The 25,945-nt window shown below is 32.9% G+C and overlaps 1 protein-coding gene across 4 annotated transcripts in view; it reads left to right on the forward strand.

Annotated features, from left to right (window-relative positions):
• Positions 1-25,945, forward strand: part of LOC117339102 (muscle M-line assembly protein unc-89-like) — a 57,784-nt gene that overhangs the window by 21,031 nt on the left and 10,808 nt on the right. For 2 of the 4 annotated variants that reach the window (XM_033900480.1, XM_033900481.1), the window contains exon 1: positions 25,855-25,891. Coding sequence is in view for 2 of the 4 variants with exons in the window: in XM_033900482.1 (XP_033756373.1) it covers positions 20,729-20,931; positions 21,800-21,838; positions 23,054-23,317; positions 25,801-25,891 (597 nt within the window). In the remaining 2 variants the exon portion in view is untranslated. Of the gene's footprint in view, positions 1-20,728; positions 20,932-21,799; positions 21,839-23,053; positions 23,318-25,800; positions 25,892-25,945 lie in introns of those variants that run through there. The other 2 variants (XM_033900482.1, XM_033900483.1) reach the window with 2 other exon arrangements.

Here is a 25,945-nt window from a genome sequence, read left to right on the forward strand (position 1 = left end):
GGATAGCTATATATATGCGTGTGTGTGCGTGTAATCTAGTTTAATTAAAACAGTAAGCCGACTAGACATTATCTCAATATGTATAGCCCCTGTGCGATATGCATTGCAGAATAGATATGGACTCATTAAGTCTGACGTTTAGATTTTAAACCTGTATAAAAGTACCTAATATCAATTACCTCAATGTTTGTAAGTTCATTTGTTATCTTATATGCATTTTGTATGTGACAAAATGTTGCTTGTCCAATTTACACGAATGATAAATTTCTATACCCCTTTTAATGACTAACCGGTTCGTTATAATATATAGATTGTAATATGATGACCTGGGCGCATTAATCTATATCAGTTCTTAACAGCACACCCCTATCGAGACAGGAACTCATTGGTAGAGTAAAGAAAATGGCTTACAATTTTTATAAAGGTCCCTAAAACCAATAAATGTGCTGAACGAAACTGCGTTCTATGAATATTATCATATGCAAAATTTGAGTTATGTTTTTGATTATCAAAAGGCGCTTTCTATATTCGTACCTTGACGAAGGGTAGCGGAATCAGCCGAGGTAAGCCGATTGGTATCAGTGGACCATTCGTCAAAACTCGACTAGTTCCGTAATAACATTGATGCTCAATTGAGATAAGTTAATTTGGTGTCAGCACATTCAAATCAACCTCAACTTGGATTCCAGATAATGTTTGTCGTCTAACTGATTAGTTATGAGGTCAAGGCCATGAATCTGTATGTGTTTTTTACAATCAGACGTTCCAAAATTTAAGGATCATGGACATTTTCATCGACTCAATGCTAATTACTAAACTTGATGAAATAAAATCTATCCAAAATGTAAGGTGATATTAATTTAGTTCCTCTCTCAGAAAAGACTTGTTTGTGTTTAAAAATCAGGTCGATTTCTCGACCAATTGTTGCTTTTAAACACATTAATCTGATGCATGGTAGCATACTTATATCACTTATTAAATAAATCGTATAGATACGAACTTAAATACATACCCATGTCTACTACTGTTCAATAATAAATACTCAATACTTAACAACTGACAATTATATACACTGTGGATAGCTATATTCAATAGCATGCGATGTGCGTCAAATATTCAGCTACTATTCGTAACTATACGTTTAGTTATTTTCTATTGAATTTGTCAATATAATTGGCTACAATATACATATATCAATATCGGATGTTAAGTTAATTCAAACACATGGTTAGACAGATAAAAAAGATAGAAATCTCACGTCGCTGTGAGGATATTTCCACTGAAAGGACTGAGACGCGAGTAAATAAATATGGCCTTTGCCCCCATATAGTAGATTTAACGTGATCATTCAGCTTTTCTATGTATATCCTGTTTAGGCGTAATTTAATGTAAACAGAACGAATAAATAAAACTTATTATAGTTGGTGCAATTACAAAACATGCATACCATTAAGTAAACCATGTTTTTGTTCGAGGTTCTTTAATTGTGTAAATACTGTAAGAATATATTGTGTACAGTTCACTCCGGTAACTGTGGACCAGTGGTACGGTGCACGTCAACAATATTTTTAAAACTAGAGTGGCAGCGAGAGACAATTTGATAAAAATAGCCAACAAATGAAAAATATATGAATAGATAATAAGTACTGCACTTAAACTTTATTTATCTCTGTCATAAAATATTTCCTTTTGACAAAAAATGCCAAATCTTCATCTTTATTTTTATCTTTGCGTTATTTTTCGGACTTACCTCTTCATTAATATGTACATGTACTTTACTTTTTGTTTGGATAAAACGTGCAATTTTCAAATAGCTATCAATTTATCGACATGCAAGATTTTATTGCGTGTCTCACAATAAAGAACATTTAAAAATTGTTTTGATCATTAGTTGTCAATAGACAATTAAGGCGCGTAATTGGTATTTTACACCAAAACAGTTTTTTAATTATTCCATGATTGCACTTACTCAAGGACGGAAAACAAATATATCGGTAACTCCATGTCTTATTAGTTTGTTTATTTAATACATAGAAAGAACATACAGAAATAGAAAAATGTCTAAGGTAATTCTAAAAAAGCAACGGCGTTCAGAATTCAGTTAAATTAGTGTAGGTAAACTTACAAGCTGACAATGCTATTTGACATTCTTTGGGAGTACTCCATGTTGGCCTTTGTATACACTTGGTACCGGGAAGTACTTCAACCTGTAGAAAGTCGAACAGAGGCTCAACGTTATGACTAATTTACTGTTATTACATAATACAAAGTATGCATATATATGAATGTTACAATCTTATGTCATATTTCAATATTTCTGCGAATTACAAACAACAGACCAGATGACGTCACGACATCTCATGATGATAACTCCCCCCATAGCACCCCCAGGTTTTATGCAAGCTATTAATTACAATTAAATACGCTATATCTCCGACAAAGAGTTATGATCGATTGACAACAGGAAGTTGCATACTTAACACTTTCGCAACCCTCCAAAATTTGAACTTCTCTCTTCAATATAAAATCAATAAGTGACTCATTGCATTCCGAAGAAAATATTTTGTACTCCGTTTCTATATTTGGCATTCGACTTTTTGTTTTATAATCGATCGTTTTTAGGACAGTTTGATTTATTCAACACACTTATTTTTTTTAATTTGTTGGTGTTAGTTGTATAATTTTTTATACCGATGGTGCCATTTTTTTTCTGTGACGAGCAGTAAACAAGCTATCACAGCAGCTTTAACCAATGTATTTTATCACCACTAAGCGAACAGTTATTGATAGTAATTAAATGTTTAAATTTATGGATATTGAAAAAGAAGACGGTGAAATAATAATGCGGTACATGTTTTAGTCATGGATATTTGAAACAGAACATAGCGGAGTTAGTTAATCAGTTGGTTAAGTTAGTTAGCTCTTAACAGCCCATCGACTTTATAGAGGTCATTAGGGTCAAACAAATGGTAGATAGTGAAGTAGTAATACAGTTTATTGCATTTTTGCCAGTGAAATGTAGAAATTTATCAAACTAATAAAACTTATATTTTCACTGCAACGATGAGCAGTGAAAATATAAGATTTTGCAGTGAAAATATAAGTTTTCCGTTTTTGACCAATCAGAGCGGACCTTTGTATTCACCTCGTTGAAACTTGCCAATTTTTCCAATCGAAGCGGAGATAGATAAATTGGTTATTTTGCTGTATTTCTGAAATTTTCAGACTAGTTTTTGACAAAATATTCACTTGACGTTAGCTATTCATGCACAGATTCTCCTATAACAGCAGAAAACGCTTAAATAGCGTTGATCAGGCCTTTCAAAATGGCACCGTCAAGTTGACGTGAGTAACGTCACAAAGAGATGACGTCATTACTGATTCCCGCACTTTTTGACACTTTTAATTTTCGATGTTTTTGATTTTGTTTTTAAGTTTATGAAATGCAATAAAAAGAAAATTGAATGGTTTTCCGTTAAATATAACATATATTTCACTCGTATGACAGAATATTTCGATATTTTTCACTCGTGTATCGCACTCGTGAAAATATCAATATTCTGTCATACTCGTGAAATATATGTTTTATTAAACGGTAAACCTTTCAACATCCTCTATATATGTTTTAGTTATTGATATCGAAACAAAACATAGTAAATTAATAATACAGTAAATGTGGCAGTGATGGATATTTAGAAACAGAACATAGTGAATATCAATAGTTCGTTTAGAGGTTTAGAATCTGAAAACTATTTTAAGTAAGGCATCTTCTAAAACGCTGGATAATAACTTTGTATCCACCCGCCAATGTACTATTGCTATAACATTTTTGTTCTTATGGTATCAAATGTGAAATTCCTTTTGAAGGAAGACACATGTCAAAACAGGAGAGATTTTCCCCTTGGTTCATTCCTATTTTCTCTACCTTGACAACTTGATGACAGCTATACTTTTGATTATGTAATGTATGTCTTCCAATTCATCCAAATTTAAACACCTCTGTTTAAATATCAGATGTGAGATAACGTCATGAAAACGTGTTGTTTTCTTTTAAAGGTTGAGATAAGAAACGGATAGGTTCGCATAAGCTTTTGTAATAAATCGAGTTTCATTTTCATTGAAAAAAAATAAATAAAACCGTCAAGCATAAATTTGTGGTGAAAATGACACAAAGCTAACCATACTTAACAAATACCTTAAATATCGAGTTACACACTCTTTTTGAGGTTGTACGATAATTGCATTGTTAGGATACGTTTCTGGTGCATAATTTTAAGAACACAAAACATGCTAGCGTTAAAACGTTTTTCAATCCATGCACTATTTGACTATAGAGTCTTTCTTAACTATCTAACCCGGAAATGTATCATATAACATACGTTTCATTACGATCAATAAAAGTATAAGCAAACATGCCTTTCAAAACAGATTTTATTTGATATTGATTTTATTTAATATTGATTTTCATTTCAAGTAAGGTAATACGATATTAATGAGTCATTGTCACGTGAGTTTGGTGTGTGGGTACCGCTGTGTCTTATGTGTGTTTGTTTCTAAGGAAGTGTTTGCTTGCACTTTCAAATACACAAAAATGAAGATATTTTTTTAAAGATTCAAATTACTTAAATATAAGTCGGTAGGTGATCCCATTATGACGAATTCCCTTTCACCATAAGCTTTAATGGCAGCAAATCAAATATAAATCCCCAAAGGGATTCCAAAAGACTTGATGATGGATATTTAACACAAAAATTACACTTTTATCTTACAAATGTGTCGTTTTAAAACTTTAAAGATATTGCCATCCATTTAAATAGTATTTATCAAAAACCTCAAGTACGCTCTGAAAGGATTAGATATTGTAAATTCTGTCTGCAGCGACACATTTCTATTCAAGCTATTCTACATGATAACGGCGATTTACGGTCGTTTTCTCCAGACCACAGTATGTCTGTGGGTTACTAAGATATACCGTAAAGACAGGTTTCACGGTTGATAAGTCAACTATCAATTTTCCAAAATGGCGTAAAAATACAATTAAAGTCACTTGACTTTGAGGCCCTTATGGGGATTTTAGCAACAATAATCATCCCAGTTCTTCTATACGCCATGCTTACTTATTTGTGTTCAACGGAAACAAAGTTCTCGTTTTTAATATTTGTTGTACTTTTAATTTTTTCATTATCTATTAGGAAAATTGACTTGTTAACAAAAATGATATAACAATGGAATAACATTGTACCCTAAGTATAGCCCCGACAACTACTTATGCCGGCGAGAGTTGTCGCGTTTAACAAAAGAATGTCTAATTTACTGGAACGCTTTTCAAAGACGTAGTGATTTTGTTTACAAAGCTGAGTATCTTGGTTTCTGTATGGAGGTGATATGGGTTGACCACACTGGTCCTGAGTTATCTTGACGTATTTTAAGGATCTATGTGATCTTTTTCAACTTTTGATTTTCTGTGTGACTATCAAAGACTGACCATGTCAGTATGTTACCAGCTGTTTCTCGTCAGTCCAGTTTTATGTACAACACAAGCACCTACCGCAAGTAAGTCCAATTTTCACCTATATACAGGTACATATCTCTATGACTGCAATTATGGCGTTGGTTTCCATTGTTATTGTACATATAGCGTGTAAAACCCACAAAGACAACATTGACAGTAACAGATAAAAATAACTAGCGTCGCTAAAAATACATAAAGGTTTTCATTTTAATTTGGTTTAAACATTTAATATGTATGTAGAATAAATAATGTTTTTAGCACATAACCTGTCCTTAAAAGTCCATAGCGATGGAATCAGTGTTAAATAATGCTAATCCAAGCTGTACAAGGTAACGGACATTGCACGTTTACTGAATATGTGGCTACATATCTCTGACATTCAATATTACCCTGTGAATTTCGGTTAGAATAACAAAATTGGCAAATATATATAATGTATAAGATACATTCGCGACTCTCACAGGACAGAGTGATACGTCCCAAACTCTGTTGTTGTGTGGTATATAACACATTTCCTTGTTACTTTTACATGAACTGTAAACCATTTTAAACGCACAGTATGCTTTAGATTATATTCCGCTTGAGTTCATGTTATGTTGTACTTTATATCACTGTAAGTGTCATTCCTATTGTTGAAAATACAGTTGTCATTGGTTTTGTTCTGGATGTCAATGAAATATAGAGGCTTATCAATATGTATGATATATTCTTATTGATAGTTTACTGATATGGCATTATTTACCATATGGAAGTTTTTTTTGTGTTTAAAGAACTATGAATGCCAACTTTGATGAATAGTTTAACGTTATACGATAGTTATGTAACACATGCGGAGCATGAACAACAATGCATTATATATCTATAAACACATAAGGATAAAATCTGAGCTCATGATCGAAAGGACAGCAAAAGAATCAAAAGAAACTGAGGAGACAACAAATAATCGGCAGAAAACATGGGCGACCTAACGGAACCGGAAGTGAATCTTTTGTTATATAAGGCGCTTTTATGCATCTCCAAGTATTGCATCCACCAGGATTCGTCCCGGCAAATCAGGAAAGTAATTAATATGTCGTTCACGAAGCCATAATGCGCAGTAAAACATAGATTACCATTCTAGATGCAAAATGTTTATTGGTAGAGGAAGTGTTCGAAATATCCTCTGACGTTTTCCTATGCATGTGACAGCCTGTTATACATTATATAATATAGCTATTTTTTGATGTTTTGTATTCTTTCAGAAAAGTTATCGTGATACACCATTTTGATTTGAAATGTCTCCATCCATTCGTTATATTTCCTCATCCAATAAACCGTTATAATTAATACTGGAAAAAATCAAGATATTAGGCATATCAACATTTATATTAGTTTGACTAATTATTCAATACTCATACGTGAATAGGCAATTGTATCCAACCAAGTACATAATTGCATGTCAAAGGGTCAATATTTGTTTTTAATCCCTACTACAATAGGAAAGGATTATCCAATTACCGATTTTGTCAGATATCCTGTTGTATCGTGCCGATAAACAAAGGCCGAAGGATTAGATATCCCCCTGAAGCTTAACATGCTTTGATATGGGATTATCATCTGCGTATATAAGATCTATTTCGACCATCTTTGACACCCAAGAGCATCTAGATACCACAGGGGATGAGTGTGGTGTTGTTCTCTCTACACAAGAATTAATTGGAGGGAAATACTGCCATAGATCTGTAGCTGTTACTCATTGGTGTTAATCAAAATATAGAAAAGAACAAGAATTAATTCTGAGAGAAAAACAGAGCTACGGTGTCAACAACTGCCAAAATGTCGACGTCGTGTCTAGAGCAGAAACCAGCGATACATGGTTACTTTGTAGAGATGTTCTAGACGTGTAAACACCGAATTGGATGGATATTCATTACAAGTTTCAGAAAGAACTGAACATCAGACATGTTTATTGTTAAGGAACGACGCTAATTTTAGGCGTTTTTAAAATAGCTATTATTATGCATTATTTTATCAATATGTGATTAAGAACATACGTTTTGTAATTTACATAGAGCAGAACTTATATATAATTAAAAAAACGTTTTTACGCAAAATTCAGTGCCATCAGCTAAACTGTATTTCTGTCCTGAATTAAGGCCAAGATGTTGTTTAATATGAATTTACCTACTATGAAAATGCACGTTTTGAAATCACACCACGGAGGAAGCAATGACGTCTTTCAGAAGGTATTGAAACCAACTATGAATAGACACCCAACAGAGAGATATACCAACAGTAAAGTATTGACAGCGTACTGTAGACTAGCTACATCATGTTCCACTCGAATGAACACTGGGGCGACGTCACGCACGGCGGCGACGTCGACACGTCGACATACAGCGACAGCGCATTCTCGAATAATGGCGCCACATCCCCAAAAAGCTCTTGCGCAAGGGCGCCTTACGGATGCTTTGGCTCATGCTCATCGCCTGGGACTCGGATTTACCATGTATACCTATATACCATACCTGTCGTAAGTGTCCAATTGTTGTTATCAATTTCGCTGAGGTACATGTAAAACGTTATATGATTTCATTTAATTTTAATGGTATTTAGCACAGACAACTTTCTAACACGAGTACCTGTGATAGGAACGGAGTCGTAGCAATCCACTGATTAGGTTTGATGGGTGAATGTCGAAAGAAACAAGACGTAAAAAAAAGCTTGTCGCAAACCTGCTCACAAGGGTAACCTGTTTATTTTGTTGCCAATAGTGACACATATTATAAAATACATGTACACACAAAGTTTGTCTTCTTTTGATATTACTGATATCACAGATTATCAAATGAATCAAATTATGGCATTACCGACACTTTCTTCTTTATTTTTGCTTTTTGTTATGCGAATATATGTTTCCACAGCCCAGCCCACTTGCTGGATTTCCTAATGCTTGATCCCTGTTACCATAGAAATAAATTACCAGCCAAAATATGAACATTTTCAGTATACTGTATCTAATACAAATGTACTTAAATACCAATTAAATGTACTATCTAAATCATGAGTCGTTTGTGTACAATAAAGAAACAAATCTGCTACAGCATGACGTAATGAAGCCCTATTCCACCTCTATATGGTAGTTACTACTTTTATCCACTACGTAATCCGACAGTAATCTTGTGTAGCATGACTTGCTTGTCTTCTGAAATGAAGGACATTCGTTGTTGTAATAACCACAGAATGTAGAATATAATGGTTGTAATTATCTTTATTGCTGTGGCCACTTGTGTTTTCCTGTTAGCGATTGGTTATTGTTGTATGTTGTTTTGTTTTACGTGGGTTTTTTTTTATTTCTTCTGTTGTGATACATACATTGTATACCTGGCACGTCTTTCTGGTTTCCATCTCTCTGAGGTCCCAATAAGATATAGTAGAGATCAATTACTTTATATGATTCATATGGTCGTTCCGAGGATATTGAACCCCGATAAATCAATTTGAAAGCTTTATTATATATCTACGTGCTAGTTATTTGTATATTTATGTACTGATTCGTTTGTATTTATACATACAAATGCAATTGTCTCCTCAATTACATACCTTATCTACTTTTGTTTGTAAAACGATCTCACAAAATCAGTCCTAGATTTTAAACAGTTGTATTTTTTCATGTGATATCCTAACATTGATAATAATGGGTACAGGTAATAAGACATCCGAAATTATACGTAAACATTGAATTGATAAATAACGAAATATATTTGCCATGCAGCCAAATAACAGAGTGTGAAATGCAAATTCCTTATTGAATGTATTGTCGGTCAACTATGTAGGTGTCCTTTACGGCTTGTAAATAAACAACTTCCGTTATCCACATCTAGCGTCCTTGGTAATATGGGATTTCAAATAACAAGAAATTCAAGTGTCATGTTGTCAAGGGGGAGTGCTGAAGAATCCGCCGACCTTGTACATTTAAAGGGACCATATTATTATTTAGGCAGAGAATTATGTATGCTTCGATGATTCCGACAGATCTTAAGAACATTGAATTGATGATTTTTAGTTATACCTGTATGTGTGGGATAAGCTTATTGTTATATATACAAATATTTATGGTTTGTATTGAGACTTACATACTGAATGTGAAAATCTAGATGTGTTGGTAGCATGAACATGACAAAGTGGGTGATATAGGCCATGGGTATATGGAGTCACAGGAACAGACACTCAGATCAGTCATACAGACTGTTACAAATCACACCCGTATTGAGTTCCCAATTATATACCTTCGCGTGTAATTTCCTGGGAATTTATTTTATCATATTACAAAATTACATCTTGACCTTTTAGGAATTTGTATTTTTAATCCAATTATAGAGTTTCATTTCCTGTTGTTACATGTATTTCTAGCGGTGGGAAAAGTTTAAACCAAACCGCTATTATGAGAGTAAAGGAAAACAAGGGACGCAACTCTGTCAGTGCCCGCGTTTGATTATACTTTAAATGAACGATACTGACATTCCATCGTATATTAAGACTTAGTAGTACCAGTAATGTCATTACCGCTGCAAAGCATAAATTATAGCTGTACGTTATTGTATATTTTTCTTTACATTAAAACTATTCTATTTGTGAAAAATTGTACAGAAGAAAGATGTAAGGCCCTATATATACTGTATATAAACTACAATGCACATTTGTATGTAATATATATCCATCAAATTTTATTAAAGCACTGTCACAAATATATGTCAATTTGTGCTTCATTGAACGTCTCAAAAATATTCACATAAACAAAGTTCAAAATTTATGACTATGGGTGATAGATATTGAATGTTAATCCAGACAATTAAGTAAATACAGACGGAAAAAATAGATTATATAAATGATATCCTTTCTTTTCTGTTGTTTTGCAGAGATGTATAAGCAACGTTCCCAATTTGTATGTGTAAAATAAGTTTTATGTATACAATGTATGCCAATTATATCAATTGAATTCTCCAAGTGACCCTAGTTTGCCAAATGTCGATTTTACGTTAAATATATATATACATGTATATTAACCAGAAGTGACATAACCTACAAGTACGAGTGACTAACAAAGTATATGTACGGGTCGTGTGTACATTACACGAATGATTCAGATAATGTTTATTAACTGGGTGTAAGACGTACACACACATATATACGACGTAGTGCGCCAGGTGTGTTTACGAACGCGCGTATCAGATAACAGGTGTTGCCAGGTATTGAAATGGCATAATAGTATAAAAAAAGAAGAAAATTATATCTCTTTAAAATGACCGTCACAGCAATTGTCATAATGTTTGTAAAACATTAATGGCGTTAATCAAACTTGAATTTTGCACTGAAGTTATTTTAATTATTTTTGATTATAATTTAACCATCACTGTAAGTTTGTAAATGATTTAAACATTAACTCGATCGGTTAGCCTTTGGGCCGCCCTATAGCATTAAGACAATAACGTCAATGACTCGTATGGGTGACCTCATCGGTTGCTACGAGCATACAGGACAAGGTGATCGTCTATTGTTTAAGACAAGCTATTGTGTTTTGCAATTTAACATGGCGGACCTATATAGAATGTGTTTTTATATGAAGGATTATAAATGTTATTCTTATTAGTGTACCGTCCCTGGAGGGATACAATTTTACCGTAACATGGCGGAGATAGACTTTATTCGTGAACACTCCTTACCCGGTATCGAACGAAGACTATTAGATTCAGCGAAGTAAGTAATATTTGGTTCTGAAAGTTTACTATAAACGAATGTATATTATACTAATACGGGGGTGAGGTACAGTGATCTTAGTTGAGGTTTTTCCAGTGTGGCATCATGGTTTATTGACGATACATATAAAAAAAAGTTGTCTAATTATAATGTTTATCTAAACTTCACCCCGTTATCAACAATGTCTGTTTTGCACACCTCCCGCCATCTTCTCTCATTATGAAGATCCATGTATATTATCACTGTATACCATTCCCGTCCATATATTAGTACAAACTGACTATTGGTGACTGGATTCACAATGCTCGACGGTAATGGTTTGGTATTTGAATTATTTTGATTTCATTCTTGAACGTCAATTGTGTCACATGTGGAGAACACTTATCCTATCAATGTTTACGAAAACTATCTCGATTTCGAGTCTCCTTCGTTCTTGTAGTGTTTGTATCCATTTCACTGGTAACCATGTCCCTCGTTATTTCTTTATACTTATACCTTGATGTCAATGTTATTGTTTGAACAAGAATTTTGTTCTTTTACTATAAAATATGTATAAGGTGTGTTAAATTTTGACCAGATTGTAGTACAGCAAATAGCAATGTCGTCGTTAGTGCTTAAAAGGTAAGATAGCACAGCATGTTAACATTATATTAACAGCATTTTCCCCAGCATATTGCAGCATTTTTAAGCATTGTCAACAACATGTTTAAAGCACATTTTCAGCATGTTTAAAAATGCATGATACATAGAGAGGCATTCAACTAATAAATATCACTGACGAGTTTCAGAAGGACCAAACAGTTGTATGATATATGATGCAGGTTTTAATATATCACTTTATTCTGTATTCGCTATTTATTCAGGATTAAAAAAACACACAAGACATTGTAATCAGCCAAGCAGGAATTACGAGTCAGATACAGCAGAGCAAGCAAAGATGAATTTTAATTTTGACGCATTTAAATTGTCCATAATCAACATCGGATTATATTGCACTGTTTTCACTCTCAAACAGCTGTTTCGTTTTTCTAGGATTCGTCAATCAGGCTTAAAGTGTTGATAGCTAAGCAGGGTTGCCACCCTGAAAACTTTGCCAAAGTAGGAGATCTCCCACCAAAGGATTGCTCAAAATGGAGCCTAGAAGGTGTCTGAAGATATACAAAATGGGTCGAAAAAACGGCAAAATGTGGGTTGGGAGGTTAAAAAGCCCCATATGTGTCTCTTGCACAAGCATCTTCCGTGTTTAATTGATTAGTGGAAAATAAGATATGAGTGAATCACTCAAATGACCCTTTATAAGGTTATATAGTTCATTGTATTCAATTCCTTGTGTGTACGCAAAGTAAATATAGAGCTACTGAACTGATGTCTCAAAAGCATTTGTATAGTTCAGAATTGCACTGATTTATACAATAAGTTATATATATACTTCTTATATCTGTAAACCTAAACAGTCAATATGTACCTTCTGTGTTATATGAACAAATGAAATCTGAAAGTTAACAATGGGTTGTAAATGTAGTTATGAAATAAGCTTGTTCCTTTTGATTACCATTGGTATAGTTATCATTCATAGATAATAAGTTTCTGCAAACTAGAGTGAGCACCCTTTTAAATCCAACAATATAGTTATTATGAGTAAGTGGGTGCTTTGAGTGTATATCCATCACCTAATCCCTTAATTACAAAATACATTGCATTTATATGTTCCCGTGCACCGGTCCGTATTAAGCTATAACCAAACATATAAAGTATGAAATGATCACAAACAAATGCTTTGTCATAGGGCAATAATTAAAGGCGGTTAATTCAAATATTTATAAGGAGCTTCATAGAATTATTCATACTTAAGAAATCCAGTCCAAGAACAGATATACAATGTAATAGAAAAGGGGTACTGTAATTTTTTTATATTAATTTCATAATATGTGAAACAAATCAAATAACTGTAGCATTTTGTTGCAGTTAAAATATCTTTGCCCAATTATGCTGATTGTACCAATTCTTCATCTTTTTTTTTTATATAATTTTCAGTTTTAATCACATTCTCATAATTTAGTTTGATGATTAAATTAGCAACTTTCCAAAAGAAAATAACATTTTATATCAGGACGCTTCAGTAGGTAATTGGTACTATTCAATATCCATTGTGTTCGGCTAGCGTTATTAATATTCATATATATAAACCTTTAACATTGCAATATACAGTCTACAATTAACCCACACCTCAATGACAGACGTGTACGCCAATGATATATATCGTCCTGACGTGCATTTTATAATATTATGAGAAAATACAGTATACCTGTTTTCAAGACATAATTAATACAAATAACTATACAACTAGTTTTCTATTCATTTGTCCAAGCTGAATTAATTTTCAATTGTTAGTTTGTCATTACATTAACAATTTGACAGTGGATTTTAAACGCTGTATGACATGCTGGCCTACAAGAAAAGGCCTTTATAGAACACTAAATAGTTGGCTGTAGATCCGTGCGGTAGCTCTATGTGTACTTTTCTACCTTGTACTATACATACACCGCTACCGATGTTCTAATGCATTGGCAATCTAACTAGCAATTTTTTAAATGCAAAATTACAAATTGCACTGATAAATAAGTATATTTCGCGTTTATCACTTGATTGAAAATTATTCTGATTAACATTTTAACAGACATGACAACTTCAAACGTTGAAACTTCGGTGTATTTTATTAATCAGTTTAATAGCATCAACAAGTTAGTTTTCTTTAAATGTCAATAAGACGTATGTGTACTTGTGGAAAGTATTTTACGTGGGCTAATTTCAAACACGAGCCACATCATGGGTTAAATTCAGTTTTAGGGATAGTAGGAAATATCTTTTGATATAACGTTATATCTTATTAAACTGACAAGTCTTGACTACACAACACAAATCACCTTTACATACGCATTCTTTTCGTTGACGTTGTTTACCTTTTTCTGATCGAAATCGCTCAGCCTGTCGAGTAAAGATGAACTTTTTAAATATTCACATCAATGCAGTCTCTTTATTAATAACCGATTTCATTGTAATGTAAAAGTGACACCAGATCGTATTCTAAATTGATTTTACATAGTTCATAAATAATTCGAGAAATTAATGGTTTGATGTAAATTGATTATACTCCAACGCAATTGTTGATTTTTTGTGTGTTCACACACGCGGCGAGGCCCCTGCTCTGCTGGTTGTTTTTGCTCTGATAAGAGTATTTGTTTACAAACAATATCGTCACACACAAAGACTCGGGAGCTCAGGTATCTTATCCGCTTGTAATCAGATACGTTTATGTTGGTTGTGTGGTTTAAATGAAACCTTACACTGCCATTACGACCAAGTTCTTCTATGAAGGATTATGCATATGCCCAGACGTTGTGTGAATAAATACATATACGAATATATCAAAATGCATTTTACATTAGGTAATTTTTTAAAGTAAGCAATGTGCAAGGTTACAACTTAAATCGATTTCATTTGGATTGCTCTTCTTATGTTTTCGATTATGCCCACTGAATTGTTTTTTTGTTTGTTTCGGTTTGATCAAGAGGTCTTGTTATTTAAGGCATTCCCCTATGTTTCCACTTCAAATCTACGTAAAATAAATCTAAATGTTGGTATGAATAGAGGCCTATTAACTTCTCATAAATAATGATGTTCATACATCATACTGATGTTAAAACTACGAAAATGCCTGAATATGACGTAATGGCATCAGCTACAACTATGCTTTCACTTACTTTCTCATTTACGCATTCAAATATATAATTAATGCCAGCTTTGGAATCTCTTCGCTTTGTGATGCTAATATTAACGACCAGGATTTCAAGGAATAAAAAAGATATTAAAATGCTTTTTTCAGATGTCGTTATAATGGGATTTCACTTCGACAGCATTGTTCCACATACATGTAGTTTGTCTAAAATTTCTTTTATGAAGATATTTGGAAAGAAGCTCCTTCTAAGTTAGCACGGATTGTAGAGTGAATGGGATTTTTGTATTGGAGGGAATTATGATCCCTATGAAAACCACTTCAGTCATGCAAGTTAACCAACTATTTATAAATGTCATCAAATGTGTCATCATGCAGCTCTCCACTACCCCATCTGACCCTCCGAAACTGCCCTGACACCTCTTAACTAAATACTGATCTATTATCTGTTGTATTAGATGATTATAAATATCAACATTCATAATTTGCCCTCAAATGAAATGCGGTGATATGATCTTATCACCAAACCGATGGATTATTTCAATCAAATGTTAATTATTTTCGCATTGTTTCGTGTATTGGGTATTTCATTAGAACCATATCCCTTCTGTTATTAGGTAGATATATGTTACTAAAATAATCTATAATGTGATTTTGATTTATCGGGAAAATCAAAGATGCCATTAAATAAGTAAACGGGTTATATGAAAGAAGTGACATAAAACTATTGTTGTTCATAATCATCAAATTATTGCTTAAACTTCTCAAGAAGAGTTAAACCATTTGATTCGAATTCAAAACAAATTATCCTTGAAAATGAAATGGTAATCAGTAAGTAATATATATATAAAAAAAAATCAAAGCTTACCTGTACAATGACATTTATCAGCAACCAACCATAACCACTTTATTTTTAACTCCAAATAGATTAAAATGAATCTAATTAAATCATTCAAGTTTCCGTCCTTCAGGTTTTGACACCTGGATCTATTGAAAAATGGCTGAATACGCTCAGTCATTGAAATAGTTTGTGTTGTGTTGAACGAATAGCAGTAAACATCAACAAAGCATTGCTATAGATGGTAGAAATCGCCGAAGCTTTCATTTCATAATATGGAATCGGAAGCAAGCCCATACTTATATTATCACCTACGGGTTTAATCCAGCTTGAAGGTGTGAACTAGACATTTAAACCGACCCTAAGGAGTAGGGGAGAGAGGCTATTGTCATTGTTCCTATGGAGACGTTACATATATATAGATAATATATACCTGATATTTTAAATGTCGTGTTTCCAGTGTATGTCATACCATAGGGAGAACATGTGATGCTATTCTTATTGTGATTATGGCTTTAACTAATACACCTGTTTGCTGGGACTTGATATTGTTTCAAATGACACAATACCTACAATGGATGTGATACACCATTATGACGCATGGAGGATTAGTATGAAACCACGATAGAGACAATATCACTAAGTGATATCTAACCAACGGCCATTGTTGTAGAAGTAAGACGTCTTTACCTACCGTGGGTACCTACATCATGTAGGTAGGTGCCTTACAGGCGGACATCATTTGATTTTTGTATATGGCAAATCGAATGGAAGCCTTTACCAGTTCTATAGGAATGATTATCAACTAAGTTTCAAAAACAGTCTGCTTCAATTTGTGCCGTACCGGAAGTGGATATATACGTCGAAATGTCACTTACTTCTGGGTCCCGTTATAGCGTTACAAGCGGAAGTCTAAGCAGGTAATGTAAGGGTTTCGGATGTGTTTTATAGGTAACATGAACACAACAACTGTATACAAATGTTTAACAAATTATTGGATAATTAAAACAATCAAAACATCATTGGAGTATACAGATGAATGTGTCTAAATTGATACGATAAGCTTTTATTAAAACGACGAAATGCAAAGGTATTACGTCATGACAATAGCTTTTGTACATGAAACATGTAAAGATTCCATAAAATGATTTGATTTAGAAACGCCTGAATTACTGACCTTTCGGACTTCATAAATTTTGGTCTCAAAGAAACATCTGATAGTATTTCTGTCTGATTGGCATCATAACTATCATAGCAAATCTACAATGAATGTTTATGAATGCTGTTATTGTCAACACCCAAGTTTCCATTTTGTGAAGGTGACTTAACCTTGATTTAACCTAGATTTGTATGGCGGGTGTAGTCGTGACCTAGATTTGTGCGACGGATTTCGCCGATGAAGCAGAAGACTAGGTCTTATATTCTCCTTTTTCAAAGGTTGATTTTGTTCATATCTTGTCCTAGTTTGATCGATTTTTAGTTTGAATTATAGAATTGGAAGTTCAAAACGGATGCAAAATTTAAACTTTATATAGCCCAAGTCTTGCAAAACAAGCTATCAATCATTCTTGTTTACCCGGATGAGAGCATGAGGGAGGCCTTCATGTGTAAGGAAACTGGAGTACCCAGAAAAAAACCGACATGGTCGCGAAGGTGACATCGAAGCGTTTCACTTCCGACCAGGAAATCGAATAAAGGCCGCCGTGGTGGAAGGCAAGTGTGTAATCACTGTACCACCCGACCACCCAAAACGGTTGTAAATATATGTTGATGGACATGGCCACCCTTAATATCGTCTGGCTATGACAAACATGGCCATATATCCTCAAACATCTAATAGTATCACAACATTAGGATATTTCGATGATGTAATAACGTTAAGGCAAAGTTTTGATTTTAATTTTAATACCGATACTTTGATAAATGCCATTCATTTTGAAGATGGGTGACTTATGGTGTTTTGGCTCTAACATTATAGTTTCCTGACCAATACTAATCAAATGTGTGGTTGAGCTCCTTATTTCTTTAGCATGAAGTATAGTGTATGCTATTGATATGCCATTTATTCTTTTAAAATACCACAAACAAACGACCAATAATAGTACTAATGAAATACACATAAAAGGTAACACTTATTTTGGATTATCGTACTCAATATCATATAGACTACCTCTACAGTCTTTAGAATTGATTTTCATCATTTGTAAGAGACAGCCATAAAACATCTAGCTCTAAATCCTCGGCCGACTAAAAGAACTTTTCGGCCACAAAACTGTTGGACTATTCATAAAGATTCATAATGTACATTTAAACATGGTTCAAATAGATATATAAGAAAATCATTTGGGTTACCTTCCCGTGACTCATTTAAATACACCTTCAGTGTGTACCTGTATCTATATTGAATCTTGTATAGGGTAAATCATGTAAAGTTATTGGATTACTGTAGACCTAACCTATTCGTAATTAAGTTATCAAATAGTGATCTTCTTAGACGATAATTCAATTGGTTCTTGTTGTCAGCATGTAAAATTTCATGACCAGGTATTGGTTTAACGTTCATTATATTATATATATAATATTTGTTTTCCTAAAAGTACAAATTTCTGTCTTTGTGTTGTGTGTTGATTTAAAAGAGTGTTTATATCTTTTTCTCATATGTTATCATTATTGATAAAAACACGCTAACATCAAGTCAATAGTAGTTAAGCTAACCATACTAACCAGGTAAATAACTTTATATTATAAAGAAAACATTCTCTAATATCAAATTATGTCTACACTGTAGAGCAAGCCATAGTTTAATAATCAATGTTGTTGTATGATTGAAATTGAATGCCATATTTTTCAATAGTGCATACAACAATACGATTTGCGCGAATAGAGTTGAAGTAATTCTATTTTGTTTACAATGTACATGAATAGGACGTGTATGACAGCTTGATAAAACATTTGTATGGCTATGATTGTGCAGAAATAAGAGTATACAATTAAATATAATTGATACAGAGAAAGCAGATATATATCTTGATTGTAATCTTAGGTACCTTTTGTCATGAATTTGGTTCGTGAATACAAATGTTTTCACTAAATGACGTTGCCTACGTAGGTGTACTGGTCAATAGATTATTAAAAGACCAAATCGTACCAAATAGCAAGTGTATCCACGTTATGGAGTTCATAACATAATGGGTGCAAATGAGATATGTAGGTGCTTTCAGAGTTTATGTTTGTAACTTCGTGTGTCCATGGGTTATTTCATTTTCTAGTTGTTTGATATGTTCTTAATAAAGAAATATACTTTATATATAAGCTATATGCAACTATATTATACATTTTTTGTGTTTTATATATAATATTAACAATAAAGACAATAAAACAAGCCATTATTTACAACATAAAACAATGAACTGTGCTTACCATTGTTTTGATATACCTACATAATACTTTTTTATATCAACAAATGATTTTCTATTACAAAGTTTGTGATTTGTGACTGGTGGAGATAATTAACATAAATTAGGACATGATCGGTGTTGATTCCTTTAAATGTGTAAATATTTAAGTCATATCAACTTAAAACCTTGTTGATACAAATCCCAAAAACCTAAATTAATATACTGTGGATGTAAAACTCTAAATACTACTGTGATATGGAATATAGTTTCGATTATATAAATCCTGTTAAGTTGATGATTCAACAACATAACTAAACTACATTCGGTTCTTCTTTAAGACTTTTTTGTCCACTTTTTTCCAACGTCATGTACAATATTTCGCTTACGCCATATACTATTGCTAGATAGGCCAGACAGACATATTAACAAGTTCTATTGCAACAAATCCTCATCATGAAACAATCTGAAGTGTTTGTCATTAAAGTGTCTGCAAACAGAAAATGACTTCTTGTAGTTCATACACATTGAGACACTCTTTGTATTGACAAATAATTTAATGTCCATCCGAAGTCCCCTTGAACATCTGCACTACGATATCGAAAGCATGGTAAGGTCTTAAACTCATCAACACAAAAATATTTTCGATTCTACATAACAAATAGTAGGAGCCATCGTAAGCAAAATATTTTAAACTCGTCAGTCCAAAATAGTTACTTGTTCACGTTGACGATTTTTGTGAAAATGAATTATATTTGAAAATTGATGAAATTATGATGTTATATTTGAAGCCAACAATTCTTTAACCGATTGAGTCTTGAATCAGAAGTTGTAATCTGATAAGTGGAAACGTCAACTCGTTCGCGGATACTTATTTCTCATTGAGTGGGTCGTTTTATATCGACAGATTTAGTCGTAAAATATTTGAAATCTAGATAACACATTCTACACTTTCGACAGTTCGTATTAACATACACTGATTTATACATCGGTTGTGCCTCTAAAGAAATCCAAATTTACGATGGTGAACTTAGCAAGTTTCATGTAACTCTTTCTGCAAACAACTACAAAGAACTTCTAGTCAATGTTCCAGACAAATGTGCAGGTGGTTACATTTTATCTGTATTTTTTCTGATTTTAGAGCTGTGTGATGTCTTAGACTCTACATTGCTATCCATAGAACAATATTTCCGCAATGAAGTGTTTTATAGACAAAGAAATATAAGCTTTATTTATAAAAAAAATCATCAAGAGATACGAATGTGAAATCTTTCAAATGTTAACATGAGATACACAAAAGTTACAACTGAACAGATAACAGGGGGGAGTACTAGTATACAAAAGTAATGAACTTTAAATTCATAATTCAATACACTGAATGGTTATATGGCGTGAGTAATTTACACTATTGAATCCATATTATCTACTGAGACATAGTAAATGTTTTTGAGTCACTCTACTGATTTTAAAGTAAAAGATGATTGAATATATCTTCTTATTGTTTGTATTTTCAGGATCACTAGTGGTAGCGCTAAGTCATCTGGCAAGCCTCGTATCGACTCCACCCCTTCCCTGCCTCCCGCTAAACAAAATGGTGGACTGGTGACGTCAAATGATGGCGGCCAGACCAGTAAACCACAAAGTCCGGAAAAGTCAAAGAGGTCTACAGCTGACGTGAAAACACAATCTATACCAAACATCTCACAGAAAAACGCCGGTAGGTTTTAGATAATGATCTCGACCTGGAATAAAACAACCTGCTATGACGGTTTATTGCATAAGGTAAAGATTCAATATGACGCCGATTGGAAGCAATGAGAGAATACTAACTCGCAAAATATGAACCCGTTTACTCGGTGACCCTTAACTAAGGTCAAAGTAAATGGTAGCACGTGATGTGGAAGAAAAAGCATAAATCGACATTGAATCGATGTTGTTGATAAGCGTAATGGTGACTTGTTTTTACTTCTTCGGTTTCTAGTTTGAGAACGTGACATTTATGTTGATTTAAACTTACATAGCGAGTTTCATCGGTATGTAGCTGCTAACTCGTCTCAGGGTTAATTTTCACGCGTTGCCATATAAAGATATATATATCTTTATTATTTTTCCTCTTATTGTTTTATCAAATTTAAGTAGGTACAAAAGTTTCCATACAAAACGATATTATATTGAAGTTTTCAAAGACGAATCCAACAGCATTTATAGTTCGGAAGAAATGATTCAATAGGGCTTTGTTACACAGTTATAATATCATAAAACTATTTGTCAAACACTTCCTTTATCATAAACAGAGATGATAACTCTAAGAGAACAGTACATTCACAACAGTTTGCAAAAATATGTAAATGAAGAAAATGTGAATTAGATAGATGTGATTGACAAGGTATCTGAAGACTGAATGCGATACTATATTTCTGGTAAGGCACATTTGTTTACTGCTTTTCAATCATTATCGTGGCAAACGTCGTCATGTCATCGACATTTATCTCAATCCATATTAAAAAAATAATGTTCTAAATGAATTTGGAAACAACAGGTTATGAAATACACAGTACAAGAAAGATCTTATACATTTACTCTAGATAAATCATCAACAACATTAAAACGGACAAAAGTAAAAGGTTTGTATATTATGAAATCTCACTTTCCTTCCCTTGTCCTCATTTCACGAGTGGTAGCATTTTTTTTTTATCTGTGTGTATATTTCCGCTTATCTTACGCAGTCACATGCCGTGTGTACAACGCAATTAACACAAGACTCTTCTACATGAATCTAAAACATTTTATTTTGAAAACGTATCTGGCACGCTTGTAGGAGGACGAATTGGATTACTTCTGGTGTTATTGTCGTGACAACGTGATATGTTACTTCACTTGAAAATATATTAGCAAAATTGTCTAATTTTGTTATTCATAATGATAATGTATATAACCTATTAAGACAACTCAATTGTATATAGGAAAATATATCTTGTTATATATTATATATTGATGAGAAGTTATCATAAATGCTATCTGACCTATTTATTTAGTGTAACGTATGACTGTTTTTTTAGTGTGACGAGTTAATTAGTATATAGTATGAACATTTATTTAGTATACATTCTGACGAATCGTAAGGTATCAATATAAGTGCATCTGTTACGTTAATAATACTATTACTACTTTTTGTGATTCAATTTAGTTTAAACTATGTACTGTAGCAATTGATGTATCATTTCAAATTAAGCGTTTTATAAATCTGAAACTCATTATATTTATACTACATTATATGATGTATAATTAGTGTTTGATATAATTGTAACTTTATCCTGACTTCCAAATACTATCTTTTCTGCATGATACCTCTGTAATAATGTCTTAAAATATATGTAGGATGTCTTAGAATGTTCTGAACATATCTAAGAATTCCTACGAAGTGAGCTGTGAGAGTTGCTCAAAGTGTATAAATTCTTAAAATGAAATTATTTCGTTATTTTGCGATGTTATATTTTAGAAGTAGAAATACACTTGTGCCTTCTGATGCAATATCGATTAATGACGATGGACATAGAAACTGGAATCAATAATTTCGGCAAAGCGGTATCACATGATATCAAAGTTGATAGAGAAACCACCACAAGGAAATTCTTTGTGCAGGAAACTTGTCACATGATTTTAAAAAAACGATATATTGATATTAATGGTTGTTTTAAGGCAGGTGTAGTATTGTATTATAAAACAATATGAGTGATCACCACACGTGGCGACAGATAAGCAATTCCTACACAATATAACAAATAATGTGTGATCCCTATGCATAATCCGTGTGTTTCTATGTGTTGATTTTTCTTTAGATGGCACCCTTGCTACCCGCCAACCACCTACCTCATCCTCTAAATCCAAGAGAGAAGACCAACCTCCTTCCTCACCCTCAAAAACAAAACGTGATGATAATAAACTTCCTTCCTCGCCCTCTAAAACAAAGAGAGAGGACCAACCTCCTTCCTCACCATCTAAATCAAAGAGAGATGACAAACCTCCCCCATCCCCATTAAAGGAAAACCATCCTTCCTCATTTGACAAAAACAAGTCGAGAAAACCCACTAGTTCTCAAAGTGGTAAGTAATAAAACCAATGTTTTAATAATGTATTACTGACAACAAAGTGAAAAAAAAAGTGCATTGATTTTCAAATGGACCCTTTGTTCTAACATCTGAAATGACAAAGTATAGTATGTTTGGGATGAATCTTTACTGACCCGAATCATACTTTCCTACTTCAATGTATCTCCTGATCTGTGTACGTCCCATCGTTGCATTTATTTGGCATGTTTTATCTTTTATTTTATCATACGTGTTAGTTTTGCTGATTAGATAGACATCCAGACACCTTACTCGAGATAGAATAAAATGGAATATTATTAGCGTAAAGAGTTTATATATCAACTTCATCGTTTGCTTTTTTCTTTTCTTTTTTAAATTTCTGGTCTATATTTCAATTATTGTTAGAACGCTTTCCATATTGTCATTTTGTAAAATATTTTACTTGCTTTGCTTATACAACATATTTTCTTTCAAATGATGTCTTGACCCCTTGTTCTTGATTTCATTATATCTATAGTCATTTGAAATTTTCGATTTTCCTTGTATTATTATTAGAATATTCCATTCATTTACATTTGTAGTTTTGTTAGATATTCTATTGCTTAACTTATGTCAAAGATGCTTTCGCATTAGTGTTCCTGTCTCCAAACATTTGTAGTCATATCCATCAATCTATTACAAAAGTAGCCGTGTCTTTTAGAGTTAACTTAGCTTTTAAACTACATTCCTATAATGAAATGCATGATATATACACCATATACATTAATATTCGTCTGACAGCTATATGCAACTATTTGTGTACATTGTATAACATTTATTCTGTTCGAACTTTATAATAATTAGAATCGTTTTGCGTATAAATGCATTATCAGTGTAGAAAAGGTATCAGTAGTCATCTAATGTAGTATGCAGCATTTTATACAAATATGTTTGCTTATGTATACTTAGAAAATGTGAAAAGGACTGTGAAAGAGAAGGTGTATATATGGTTCGGAATACATATGAACGACAAGATTGCCACACAATAATGATATAAATCAGAAATAACAATAATTGTTTTCGTAACTTCGATGACCACTGGGACATTTATTCTACTTACATAAACAATTTTATTGATATAAGTAACGTCTAACTGTTTTGGTGAATTATATTTAGATTGCTGATTTCATTATCATGTTCTAAAGAGTAACTGTTTTCTGTTGAAGGATTAAGTAATTTTCTTTCCGACCATAACATGTGTTTGGGGTAATGACATTTTAATGAAGCAGATCAGTATTTCGTTCAAATGGCTTCTGATACAAACATGACTTCATATTCGCTGTCAGGTATGCAGCAATTCATCCACAAAGCAAACCATAGACTAAGAGTTCATTTTCCGAGGCCCCAATGGGTCAAATAATCAAATACTCTATACCTCTGTCTTCACCGATACACCAATATTTTCTTAAAATGGCTCCGACAACGATATTTAGATTGTTGATTAAAATTGACACAAGGAATTATTTCTAAAGTCATGTGGCTATACATCGGCTCTATCAGGATATAGTTGTTTTTCCCCCAGATTTATTTATTTGCCTTTAAATCTAGCAAATGCATTGCTTTAAACGTATAATTCTAAACAAGTGTTAACATATTCTCACTTAGTAAAGGGTTATAAATTAATAATCTGTGAGTCTGTATGTCCGTGTATGCGTACACACGTGATAAGGTTGTGTAAACGATATCCCATGAATCCCCCAGCTGATTAAGTTAATATATAGACCTTAACACCACACCATCAAGATCTACAAATAATTTTGATGGTAATCGGTCAAGGTCATTTTCAAAATTAAAAAAACTTGTGAACAAGATATGTCATGGGTGTATTGGGAGATTTAGTCTATATTAACATCACAACATGACATCATCAAGTTCTAAACCTTATTAGAAGTTGTTAGTCATCGGTCAAGGTTAAAAGTCAAAAATCGCATTTGACCACTTTCAAGATCAACGCTGGCGTAAAAGAAATGTAATGAATCCCGGGTCATGATTGTTTTATGTAAGAGGGGATTGATTTATCTAATTGAGCCTCTGCTCACTTTGCTTTTTATTTTCAAAAGAAATAATACATTTGATTGAAGATGTTCAACATGGTTATTGGTTTCGTAAACACTTTTTTCACATTTCAAAATTAAGAATTATTGATCGATCTGCCAATGAGATGAAATACATAATGTAATCATTGATTAGATAAATGCTTGCCTTGGTAGATTTAAGTGTAAATCAAAATTTAATATATTATGTACATATGTGTAGAAGGGTCATATCATTATTATAAAGCATAGAATATTTTAATTAGCAATCAAATGTACGCTACAGGCCATTTTTTGTGATTGCCTTGGAAGAGATATACAAACTAGAAAACATTTTATTTTCATGTGCACATTAACTAATCCTGTAAAATTATCTATACTTACTACATATCTTACTGAATAGTGATTTATTACAATTTTTTTCAGCTGCCACAGTTAAATCTCAGTCAAATAAAGAGAATACGAAGCCATCGCAGGAGCCGACGCAACCAACGTTGACTAAAGACAATGTTCAGAAGTAAGTTAGTGTACTAATTTTCGGAGCAATTATATGTAAGTGTTGTCGTATTCA

Source organism: Pecten maximus, chromosome 12, assembly GCF_902652985.1.
Source record: "Pecten maximus chromosome 12, xPecMax1.1, whole genome shotgun sequence".
NCBI classification, from domain to species: Eukaryota; Metazoa; Mollusca; class Bivalvia; order Pectinida; family Pectinidae; genus Pecten; species Pecten maximus.